At 43.0% G+C, this 12,247-nt stretch overlaps 1 protein-coding gene across 1 annotated transcript; it reads left to right on the top strand.

Moving 5' to 3' along the window:
* The first annotated feature begins 904 nt into the window (after positions 1-904).
* IDNK (IDNK gluconokinase) lies at positions 905-6,514 on the top strand. Its single transcript, XM_049796067.1, has 5 exons — positions 905-970; positions 1,102-1,132; positions 1,565-1,651; positions 3,212-3,255; positions 5,473-6,514. Exons 1-5 carry the CDS (start codon positions 930-932, stop codon positions 5,831-5,833), a joined length of 564 nt encoding a protein of 187 aa, XP_049652024.1. The 5' UTR covers positions 905-929; the 3' UTR covers positions 5,834-6,514.
* The last annotated feature ends 5,733 nt before the right edge of the window (positions 6,515-12,247 follow it).

The raw sequence follows: 12,247 nt of genomic DNA, 5'->3' as shown, positions 1-12,247 counted from the left end.
GTTACTACCATGCTGCGGTCCTCTGGGCAGCGTTGGCTGTAGGCTGCCATCTCCCCACCCCGGACACGCTGTGACCCTGGAAAGGTGAACTTTAAGAGAGGAACCCGAACGCAAGCGAAGCACACAAGGCGAACGCCGCGGGTTTTTCAGGGTTATATGGCAAAATAACGATCGCCTACGGACCCCGGCGGTCCGCAGGGCGTACGTGGATGCCAACGGCGGGAACGCTCGGTGTCCGAGGGCGCTTCCCGCAATTTAGAAACATGACTCGACCCATACTTATATACAAAAAATAATAATAAATAAAAACACCGAAACGGAGCTGGCCGCGGCATGGCTAAGGGGTTAATTCCATTTTAACGGCAGACCTCTACGAGCAGGGGGTACAGCAGCGCCCGGCAGGCGCTACCGCAGGCTTTACCAGGCGGGGCAGGAGCTACCGCTCCTACGACCCCGTCCCGTGTCAGCGAGGCCGCACACAGCGAACGCCCACGGCGCTGGGGACCCCCCGGGCAGAAACGCCCGCCCCGACGGGGAAGCCACAGGCGAAGCCGGGGCCGGGGAGCCCACGAGGTGGCTCCGGCGCGCCGGGAAAAGAGAGCGGGACACGCGGCGCACCCGCGCCGCCTTCCCGCGGGAGCGGGGAATGGCAAGGGGCTGCGGGGGGGCGCGGAGGGGCAGGCGCTTCCCCGCCCCGGGGCCGGCCGCCCCGCAGGCCCTCCCCGCCGCCGGGCCACAACACGCCTCCTGCGTGGGTGCCGTCCCGCCCCGCCGCGCCGGAGGGCCGGGCCGGGCCGGCGGGAGAGGAGAAAAGCGGCGCGGAGGGGAGCGGGCCGGGCAGCGCAGCCCAGCGCGGCCCAGCCCGGCCCGCCTCGCCTCCCTCCCTCCCTCCCTCCCTCCCTCCCTCCCTCCCTCCCTCCCTCCTCGCCATGGTGCTGGTGGTGGTGATGGGCGTGAGCGGCTCGGGGAAGTAGGTACCGGCGGGGCCGGCGGCTCGGCGTTGCCGGAGCCCCTCCGTGCGGGGGGGGGGCGGTGTGTGGGGTCTCGGCCCCCTGCCCGCCGGACAGGGGCTTGTAACCGACTCTTTGTGCTTCCCCGCAGGACGACGGTTGGGTCGCGGCTGGCAGCGAAGGTAACGGCGGCGACAGGCTCCGCGTTGGGCAGCGGGAGGTCTCCTCCCTATCGTCCCCGTCCCCGTCCCCCCCGCCCCCCCTCCCGCCGGGCGGGCGTCCCAGCCGGCGTTAGCCGCCGCCGCTCGGCAGCGCGGCCCGCCGGTGTCCGCCGTGTCCGTCCGTCCGTCCCCCCCCTCCCCAGCGCTGGGGGTGCGGGGTGTCGGCCCCCAGCGCCCGGCAGCCGGCGCCGACTTTAACTTCGTGCCGCCGTGCTGCCAAGCTGACTTCGTAGGGGTTTTTTGCTAATCGTCGCCACGTAAGTCGTGATTTATGCCGTGGTGTAACAGGGCCCTAATTTCGTCTTCGTGAGCTCTTCTTAGCTCACCTGGTTTGGCCGAATGATCCATAATTCTATTTATTTACTTTTTTTTTTTTCTCTTTTTTTTCGTTAGCTGGGGTGGAAATTCTACGATGCGGACGATTATCATTCTCCCGAGAGTAAAAAGAAGATGGCAGAGGGGAAACCATTAAACGATGAGGTACCTTGTATAAACCTTGAAAGAACAGTCATCGACGCGTTTGTCTTTGAAACCTTTGGCACGGTGTGTTGAAGTAGATTGTGCGTTATGTTGACTAGGCTGACTGTAAGCATAGGTGGAATTTATAGGTCTGCAGCTGGTAAGAGGGGGAGGCTTTTTGTGTTACAAAGGATTCTGCTTAAAAAAATAGTTTATCAAAGTGTGCTTGGTAGCTCACAAGAGGTTTGATGCTGGTTCAGGATTTGTCAGAAATTTCTCCCTCTGCATCAATATACAGAGCTGCAGCTTTAGATTACGTCCTGCTTCATTGTAATGTTAAATACGTGACAACAGACAAATGTCTCTACTGACTGAAGTACATTTCATCGCTTTCAGTTACTGCAGTGATTGCTCCACAATCTTCTGTTTTATACTCTCCTGCTTTATATGTGCTTCCTTTCCTCTAGCCTGTGGTTCAGCCTAAACAGATAAAAAGGATCATGTTTACTTTTACAATACTTGGGAATCCAGAGACTTGAGCAAACTAGAAAAGTTACAAGATGACACCTCTTGAACTTTTTCTGGGTAATCTCTAGAAACATAAAGCTGAACAAGGGAGTTCTTCAAAGCACTCCCTATAGACTGAAAAAAAAAGTATTCTAGATTCTTGCTAAAAACTTTAATCTTTCACTAGTAGTTGGAAGTTCATATAAGCCGGTATGTCATCTAAAGCAGCAATGCACGATTGAATGACTAACCCATTGGTGTATGTCGCCCAGCAAGAGGGAGGCATCTGTTTTGAAACACCAGAGATGCAAAATAGTGAGGGCTGCCCTGAATGCCAGTGGGAAGTTATTCTGTAATGGCAATAACAAAAAATTGTTGCATTTGTTTGTCCATGTTATCTTTTGTTGTGCTCACCCAGATGAAATGGGAGCAATTGTTTAGTGCTCAATAGGTAGGAGAAAAGTTTGTGGGAGCTGAAACCCTAAAATAAGATTATAGGAAGAAGCAGATCAATCACATTGTGTTTGCCGAACTGAGCAAAAGTGTTGCAGAATTGTGGCTATGATTACATTTATTTGTGATTGCTACTGACATACAAATGATATAATCAAGTTATTGCAGATAACTAAATTTAGATCTATCTGTTCCTGAAAACCTCAACTTTGATACAAAGAATTGTGTGTGTATGCCAAGATGTAAGGAAAAAGAAGTAGCAATTCAGGCTGTACCTTTGAATTGTGTAATAGAAGCATGAGAGAAGTTGACTGTCCTTCAAAGGTTTACAAGGTGCATGCTACGTATAGATATATATTACTTCCATCAGATGCTTGTAGGTATCTGTAATACAAAAAGTACTATTCCACTAAAAACATCTTCCTGATAGTATGCCTAGCACTTCTCGTTAGCCTTCAGGCAGTGGTAGCAAATATACGTTAGGAAGAAAGAGGATCAAAACTGAACTTGCTGTACAGCTTAATGCTAACTTTCATGTCTAGTCAAATGCTGTATATGTTAGAAGCAATTGTTTCAAACCAATTTCATAAATAACTTTGAACGAACTTGTTTTCTGTCTAGGACAGGATGCCCTGGCTTTGTGCACTGCATGATATACTAAGGAGGTAAGAGAACATCTAGCTTTAAGGAGTTTGGGCTAAAGACAAAAAAAGTGTCCAAAATATTTTTCCCCATTGCATTCCAAAGCAGAAATGTATGTAGTAGTGTAAAAACATTCTGCAGGTGGTAAAGCCATTCTGTTTTCACTGATCTAAGCTGTCATGGTAATTGCTGAGGCAGAGATAATCCCTGAATAACAGTGTTGGGAAAGTTGTTGCCAATGGTAGTTGTTTTTCTGCTGTCTGTGCAAAAATAATTTCAAGGATGCAGTTCAGTAATAAGCCTGACATTAGCTACTTACGTAGCTAAGGACGTAACCTTGACAGTATTGACAGTAAGGTAAAATTTTGTAAAATATTGTGAGTTTGAGTAAGATACAGTGCAAAGTTTGCTTGACACCATCTGCCACAGGATCCTTACAGAGAAGCTGGTGGAAGTAAGGGCTAGATGAGCAGGCAGTGGGGTGGATTAAAAGCTGGCCGAACACCCAGGCGCAGAGGGTGGTGATCAGTGGCACAAAGTGTAGCTGGAGGCCTGTAACTAGTGGTGTACTCCAGGGGTCAATACTGGGTCCAGTCCTGTTTAATGTCTTCATTAATGATCCGGATGATGGGGCAGTGTTCCCTCAGCAAGTTTGCAGGTGACACCAAACTGGGAGGAGTGGCTGATCCAGAGGGACCTTGACAGGCTCTAGAAATGAGAAATGGGCTGGTGGGAACCTCATGCAGTTTGACAGTGCAAAAAGTCCTGCCCCTGGGGAGGAACAACCAGTACAGCTAGTGGGGGGCACCCAGCTGGAAAGCAGCTTTGCAGAAAAGGACGGGGGGGGTGGGGGTGGGAGGGGGGGGTGGTGGTGGTGGTGGTGGTGGTGGACATCCAAGTTGAACATGAGCCAGCAGTGTGCTCTTCTGGCAAGACAGGCTAGCCATATCCTGGGCTGCATTAGACAAAGTACTGCCAGAAGGTCAAGGGAGGCGATCCTTCCCCTCTCCTCAGCACTGGTGAGGCCACACCAGTTCTGCACTCCCCATTACAAGAGAGACATGGACATACTGGAGAGCATCCAGTGAAGGACCATGTAGGTGAACAAAGGGACTGAAAGCATCTCCCAAATGAGGAAAGGCTGGGAGAGCAGGGGCTGTTTAGCCTGGCTTTACATAGTGGCTGTTACTTGCTTGTGTACATCAGGTGAGCATACTTCATTGGAGCATGGGTTAATTGACTGAGAAATTTGTCGGGATTGTTGTGCTGGATCCATTGCTTTATGTTACATGCTAGCCCAAGGCCACTGCCCAGCTCCAGAAACTTTGCAAAATCAAGTGTACTTTAAAAGAGCCTAATGCCAATGTTTAATTACTAGTACTTGTAAGTAACTAAGGCTGGCATTGGCTTACCTAGGTGGTAATAGTGGGTATTCTAAGTTCTTATTTCCCTGTGAACCAAAATCTGATGAACACGGCATGATTTTTAAATAGGTTTATACCTAATTTTAATTCGATTACAGAATGTATTTTCTTAGACGGGCATTTCAGTCACTCTTCATAGAGACAACTAATTCTGGATTTGCTTTTCAGTGGAACAGACATACCCATGGTTTAATGCTTGCTTTATTTTAAGAAACTTGCCATTAAAAAATACACGTGCAAGGCATTGATTCAGCTGCATCCAATCCCTTGTTTAACTTGAAGTGGGCATATATGCAGTGCTGCCAATGACTACGGTTACAGGAAACATAAAAGATAACGTTACAGTTAAACCTGAGACAACAAAAACAGGTAGTGGAAGTATACCTGCACATGTCCTTAAGAACAGAGCTCTGTACTGTTCAGTAGCCACTTCCTCTCTAAACAGATTAGTATAGTAATTTTATAGATAATGGATGGACTTTGTATGGATATTCAGTTGCTGCTGTTCTCAGCAGTTAAGGAAATGATCATGACACTTCTTTGTGCTAGAATTCAATTTAATTTAGGAAAGAACGTGGCTAATAAAGAAGGTCTCCAAGATTGAGAATTTACCAGGAGGCTGGCTAGCCTGACCTCACTTTCAAATCACATCTTTACCTGCATTGGAAATTTCGTTTCAAAATCCTTCCAAAATAACAAAGAAATGCCACTACTCCCAAGGATGCAGGGCTTGTCTCCCTTGTTCAGCAGAACTAATGAGCCATATTGTTATACCAGATGTGGATGGGGGGGTTTGTTTTGTTTTCTTTTTGCTAGAGAAGACGCATTTGGACAAGATGCAGTTCTGGCCTGTTCTGCACTGAAGAAGATGTATAGGTATGTGTTACTTAGTGGACCATTTGCAATTGCAAGCAACCAGCCAGAGGAATCAGGAGAAAACGAAGCACTGAAGATCCTCTTTGTTCATTTGGATGGGCCTACAGACATCATTACTGGCCGCCTGGAGAAGAGGACAGGACATTTTATGCCACCTGAACTACTCAAGTCTCAGTTTGATACTCTGGAGCCTCCTAGTGCACCAGAAAACTTTATTACTGTCAGTCTAGAAAAATCTCTCCCTGAAATAGTGCTGGAGATTGAGAGCGTAATTTTTCAGGGTGAGGCTTTTCTGGAGTAAGTTTCTAAATTACACATGCAGAAATTCCCTTAAGGATATCAAGAGTATGAAACAGCATTTTAATTATTAAATTGATTATTAAACGAACTTATTTTTCCTGATACTTAAATGGATTGCAATATTAAGAGCTGACTTACTACACTTGGTATTTTTATCATGGCTCTGTAAAAGACATACAAGATGAAATTTTCAAAAACTGAACTTTTTAAACCCTTCACCATATGAAGTTAAAACTCCCCTTTTAGGAAGAGCCTGCTTTTGAAAATTCTGCCAAGGGTCACACACAACAATTTATTATTTTCTTCACTTTAATTTCTACTCTGTCTAACATGGAGGTAGGCATATCTGCTATTAAGTAATGAAATAATTTAGAGCTTTGTTAGAAACAAAGTATTTATTTTTCTAGAAGAAGTATAACAGGCAGGAACATGCATGATGAAGTTCCGTGCCTGACACTACCACTGTCTCACTGCCAGATTTTCAGCAAGTTGTAGCTCCTGTGTTTGTGTCTGTGCTAACCTCACCAGGGCACTGGTGACTTCATGAGTGCTTTCGTGAACTCTTACTGTATGCATTGAATACCAAGCTTAAAAATGTGAGGAAAAAAAGGTAGTGGTGGTGAAGTAATTTGCAAAATGTAGTTGTATGGAAAGCTTTAGAAATAAAGTATAAGTTGCATCACACTGCTCTGAACTTGCATCTTTCATGTACAAAGCGTACCCACTGATGAAGTGCAGCGGAGAACGAGTCAACCAGTGATCTAAGATACTGAATGCAAGATTGATAGACATTTCCTTCTTTTAGAAGAACTAACTTAGTGTTTCACAGTTGGATGTTCTCCTTCTCCTTCAATTCCCTTTTCTGGTGTGCTTTAGTCTTCTACCTCAGCCAATGTCCAGTCCAATATATGCTTATGGATAGGTGTTCCTACAACTGCTTTAAAGCTTAAGATCAAACTACTTCTAATAGGCATTTTTCACTTTTTTTTTTTTTTGTGATCAGAAAATTCCAAATATCCAATCAGTTACCAAACTCACAGAATTTAATGATAAACTCCTTTTTTATTGCCAAAGTGTTTTTTAAAAAGTTTGTTATGCCTTGTTTACACAAGAGGTGCCTTTTTAGCTTAACTTAATGAAAACTGTAGATAGTTCCTGTAAGAAAGATTCAAGTCATATCTGAATAGAGTCATCCCCATGTGCTATTGCACATGGATTATTTCTAGTGTGTCATGCAATTATTTTATTTCTAGGATGATGGATGAACTCCTTTAGAAGCAAAACTGATGTTTCAAAGCATCATTGGTATAATTTTCACCTGGGTAACTCACTGCAAAACGTTGGTTCTCATTTTATATGAGTAGTAGGGGGGTTGTGGTTTACTAGACAAACTACTGTGCTTAGATCAGTGCAATAAATGGGTATTAGCTGACTGAAAGTGTGTTGGAGCGGCGGAGGAATGCACATAAGTCGACCCAATATGAGTGATAGAAGCGATTCAACTTTATTTGCGCAGCTAGCTCATATTTATACAGTTTGCGATAATTATGCCTACTACTCCTAATATGATTGGTACATTGCTAATGTTTATTCATTACTAAAACACACCCACTTGTGGCTGGCAGCTACGTGTGTTCGGTAACTTTCTCATGGGAACTTCTTCAAAAGTTACTTGTGAAGTTATGCCAAGGTCACACCGTCCCTGTCTTTCTCCTGATAACAGCGAGACCAGCTGTTGTTTTTCTCCCAATATCAGTAAAGCCAGCTATTTTCAGCCAAGGCCTAGTCTTGTTGCTCAAACTGACATTCTTTCACACAGAACTCTGCTCGCACAACTTTTCCACAGGCCCATGTCCTTTTTCAGCAAGCCACTCCCCAACAAAAGTGGGCAATTTTAGATACAGATTAGGGATTATAGACATCAACACACACACACAGAAGCGGTCTTTTCCTGTTTTGTTCATGACCTGGAGGGAGAATACCAGGCAGTTACCAGTTTTAGGCTGCTGCTGTACGCTGCAGCACTAAAACCACTTGGTCTCAACTCAGAGCCTGTTGATTCTGAGCGCCAAGGTGCAAGCTTAACACTCAGAGGCAAAGTTAAGTGCAACAGACAGGCACCCTCAAATCCCAGAGACTAGGCACCTCTTCAGACCAAGTGACTTATCAGAACTGTTAAAGTTTAGTAGCTATGAAAACCAAAGAAATAGTACCCTCTTGTGGTACCTCTGCTTTTAATGAATTCTTCATATTTTCCCAATACACCATTTTACAAACAAAGAGCTTTTCTAATATAACCATTGTTAAAAACAGATTTATGCTCACTTTTTTTCAGACACAATAAAACTAGATCAAAACACTGTAAGGTGATGGGAAAGCAGCTACATCCTGTCACAAACAGGTATGATCACAGACCTTCAAATAAGAAAGGAATTGGGCAACATTTTCAAGTGCGACTTCCGAAAAGGCAAGACTCATTTTCAGATCTGCTTGTCAAGCATTTATAGCATACTCACAGAGTGGCTGGCACTAACAGAAAATTGCTCTTAACACTTAAAACCTGTTCTCTCTTAGGGAAGTCTATGTAAGCAGCTTGGGTTTTGGAAGACTTTTCTAAACAAAATACTATGTTGTTACTTACAGACAGTTCATGCTTCTTCGAATTAGGTTGGGGTATTTCTCACTCTTTGCTGCCATGACAGGAAAATTTCCTTCCCTTAACCTTTTAATATATTTGCCTTTTGCTTTTACTTAAAGCAAAACAAAGTATTTCCATAGTTCAAATGATGCTGAAAGGACAACAAAGTGACCATTTAAATTAACATGCCATCAATCTTGTGAATGACAGGTGCAGTTTTCACTATTGGAGTTCAGTACTTTAGTCTGTTATGTCCTAATTAGCTGGTGTTTGAAGGTTGCAATTCCCATTTACATCATTCCATTAAAAGAAGACACTTCTGTACCTTCAGTATTCTAGCCTCCATATTAACTAGAGATTATCAGCACCTAAAGCTACTATTGTTTTGCAGACCTAGTGTTCCTGAGAACCTCCCGTTTCCAATAAAGGACAGCTGGCAGTACATGGATGAACACAATAAGATGTTAAACATACACCAGTTTTTCTCAGAATGCTGATCTGAAGATAATGCCAAGGATCTGCCTTTCTCTCTCAGAATCTCGGAAGAGGAGGGAGTTTGCTTCCACCTTGCTCCATCTCAGAGGGGGGACACATACAGCAAAAAAAATTTGCAGAACCTGCCCCTCTCAATAAACAAGTAGAAACCAAGAAACCATTACTTTCACTGGAAAGTGTGGGTGAAATCTTCAGGAACACAACTTCTCATACATGCCTCCCCTGTAAACTCTTCCTGCTTGCTTTTTTATTTAGAAAATGAGGGTTGCAAGACTCCCGAGAAACTTTTCATTAGCTCCATCTGATACTCGTTTTATTTTCCCCAACACAGAACCAGGCATGTGCAATTAGCTGGACAGAAGTGTTGCAATTTACTATTTCTTAAACTTTTGCCACAGTGCCACATACCTCAACTTTACAATGCTAAATACGCAGGGGCTTGCAGGAGTGGTTGGCTTTTTCCCCTCTACAGGGAAAGTCTGCTTGGTTCCTGCCAGCCTGTTCACGTGCAGCTACAGGAATGCACAAATTGCTTAAAAAGAATACTGACCCTGCATTTCACAGCACTGTCTGTGGACCCCAGCTCCACAATTTGAGGCTGTTCCAGATATTGCATAGAAGGTTGTTGTCAACTTAAATCAGTTAAGTAGCGTTACCTGCTATTCTGAAAGATGCAAATAAAGCATTACTTCTGTTTGCTTACATCCTGTGCATCACAAATTAAAAGATTAAGACAATAGTTAGCCAAATGCTAACCACATAGAACCGCTCTCTGATTTTAATGAGGCTGTGCATGTGTACAGTGGAATGAAAAGATCACAGAATAATATCTGTACAGAAGTGTCATTTACCTGCCCAAGCACAATCCTACATTTCATTTACTTACTTTTTTTTTTTTTTTAATGAACTTAACACTATGTTAGGGATGCTGTATTCAGGTTAGTTGGGCAGGTTATTTATATTTAGTTCAGGTTATTTGGATGCAAGTTTTCTTTAGCAAAGGCAGCAAAAACTAAGGAGGAAATGTCTGGAGTTAGAAATTGCTTTTTCTGTCTCTGCCACAAGCACAAGCACTATACCTCCTCAAGAATTTGTGCTAAGCACAGGTTGTAACATGCTGTGTAAATATTGTACCTACTAAAGCATAAGCTTTTTGCAATGCTATGTTGAGAAAATAAAAATGAAATGTTAGATCCCAATAGCAGCATCCATTCATACATTAAACACAGGAAGGGTAGAGTCTTCTTAAACTGAACAGGTTATCTATACAGACAAAAGAACAGACCCAGCTGCCTGCTGACCCAGCTCTAAATTGTGGTGGTTATTTCATCATGCAGGCACAGAACCAAGAAGAGAACCAGACAGACCACATCCTTCACAAAACTAGCCATCTTGATGTCACATTCCCTATAGGAGTGTAATAACAGTGTTTGATCTGAATGTACGCATTTTACATCTTTTAAATGGCACCTGTCAGTTCACACTACCATAGCTTTCAGCTGTCTTCTTTTTGCAGCCATTACTTTCTCTAGCAGTAGTTTGATGATCAGGCAAGGCAGTTTTGTAGATGATCCTATCAGATCATTTTGTCCAATGTATGAGAAAAGAAAGTAGGAAAATAAAGAGACAAGCTTCAGGCACACATACTCTTTTTTTGGACCAAAATGCAAGCAGCAGATTCCAAATACAAGTTATCAAAGCACTCAAACTATAAGACTACTTCTGAAAGAAGAGGTAGACAATACTTCTGAAGAGACAATTTCAAAGAGGAGCAAGAAAAGGGCAACAAGTATTGGAAGAAGTGTAAACAAGAACATCATAACATGCTATTAAACCAACAAATGTGATCTTTCTTTAACTGATAAAGATGTAATAAAGTCTACCCTACCTGTAAACCTTGTTCTACTTACTGTGTTTTCTGACAAAACTAGAATTCCTCCTATGCAAAAAATGGCTTAGTGTTTTACCACTACTTACAAGTAAAGTTAGCAGCTGACAATAGTTACTGATAAATATCGATTGTACTTCAAGAAGGAAACTTTGTGCAATGCTCATTGTAGAATTTAGGGCAAACTTCATCTCTTGTTGAATTGCAATAAAATTTGACTTCAAATGTAATGCCTCTTAGTCTGTAATGTGCATCTGAAATACTTACATAGGTGAACTGAATGTTGTCTCAAGAAAGTGTTCATGGTAGTTAAATTCATTGGTTTAGTGTCTCGGTAAAGCTTGGTAAAAATTATTTTATTCCCTTCCCCACCTCACCCTTTTTGGATGCTACAGATTGTATTCTTAAAAGGGCCTGCCTTCTGCATAATGAGGGGGTCTTACTTTTTTAAAGCAACATCCCATGTAGTCACTTGTTATCTTTTACTTCCCTATCACAGCCTTGTACTCAGTGCAATGAAAGCGACACAACCAAGAGAAGTCACCGTGAAGGTATGATGATGGGTCTGATCACCGGCTAGGAAATAAAAGTAATAATAGTTTTGCATCCAAATGTAAGTATTTTAAAAGGCTTTGATTATATTAAATTCATCTTACTGATAGATTTTATTTTAATTTATTTCTGTTTATTTAATACTCTGTGCTGCTTCATCTGTGAGACTTTGATCCAAAGGCAGAGGCTGCCAACCAAGAGATTTTCTTGAACTTTTCCCAGTACCGTGCATCAGCAGTATTCGATCAATTTACTTACTGGCAAAGTAAGAGACAAGATTACTGGACACTCAGTGAAACTTCTCTTCTGTGATAAGAGTACAGTGCAGTTACTGCTAACAAAACCATATATATGGCTTTGCCAAAAGTTTTTAAAATTTGACTATATGCTGAAGTGTGCTCAACTTCTTCCTTTATATCGCATTGTAATTTTGCTTCATTAAACTGATTAACTTTGAGTTAAGATGGGTGACTTCAAACCATTTGCAAGCAATGATTTTTAGAGCAAACTGAATTTATACTTGTACCATCAAAAGAAAAAGTGTTCAGATCAAGTGTTTAAAAGCAATACAGGAATTCAGTAAGCATGTTCACAACTACACTGGCACAGAAGACCAATAAAAAGCAGATGCATTCAGTAACACACACAGTAGCATCTTTTATTCTGCTACCTCCACTTTATCCAAGCTAGCAGTCTTCGACATCATATGTCTCTTACTCTCTTCCCTCCACCTCATACTCCAAGAGCTTTTTACTAGTCTTAGCCCAGAGTTGGTGAATATTCCCAGAGCTTACACTCAAATGCCAACTCTTAAGCTGGTCAGTCATCTTGAATTCTAGGTA

Source organism: Accipiter gentilis, chromosome Z, assembly GCF_929443795.1.
Source record: "Accipiter gentilis chromosome Z, bAccGen1.1, whole genome shotgun sequence".
Lineage (NCBI taxonomy): Eukaryota > Metazoa > Chordata > Aves > Accipitriformes > Accipitridae > Astur > Astur gentilis.
This window is presented reverse-complemented; position numbering and strand designations above follow the sequence as displayed.

Bases quoted from the DNA above. Each gene is read 5' to 3' on its own strand.
- IDNK (XM_049796067.1), top strand. From the start codon at position 930: ATGGTGCTGGTGGTGGTGATGGGCGTGAGCGGCTCGGGGAA. The intron at 971-1,101 runs GTAGGTACCGGC...GCTTCCCCGCAG, and splicing joins GGCGTGAGCGGCTCGGGGAA to GACGACGGTTGGGTCGCGGC. The intron at 1,133-1,564 runs GTAACGGCGGCG...TTTTTTCGTTAG, and splicing joins GGTCGCGGCTGGCAGCGAAG to CTGGGGTGGAAATTCTACGA.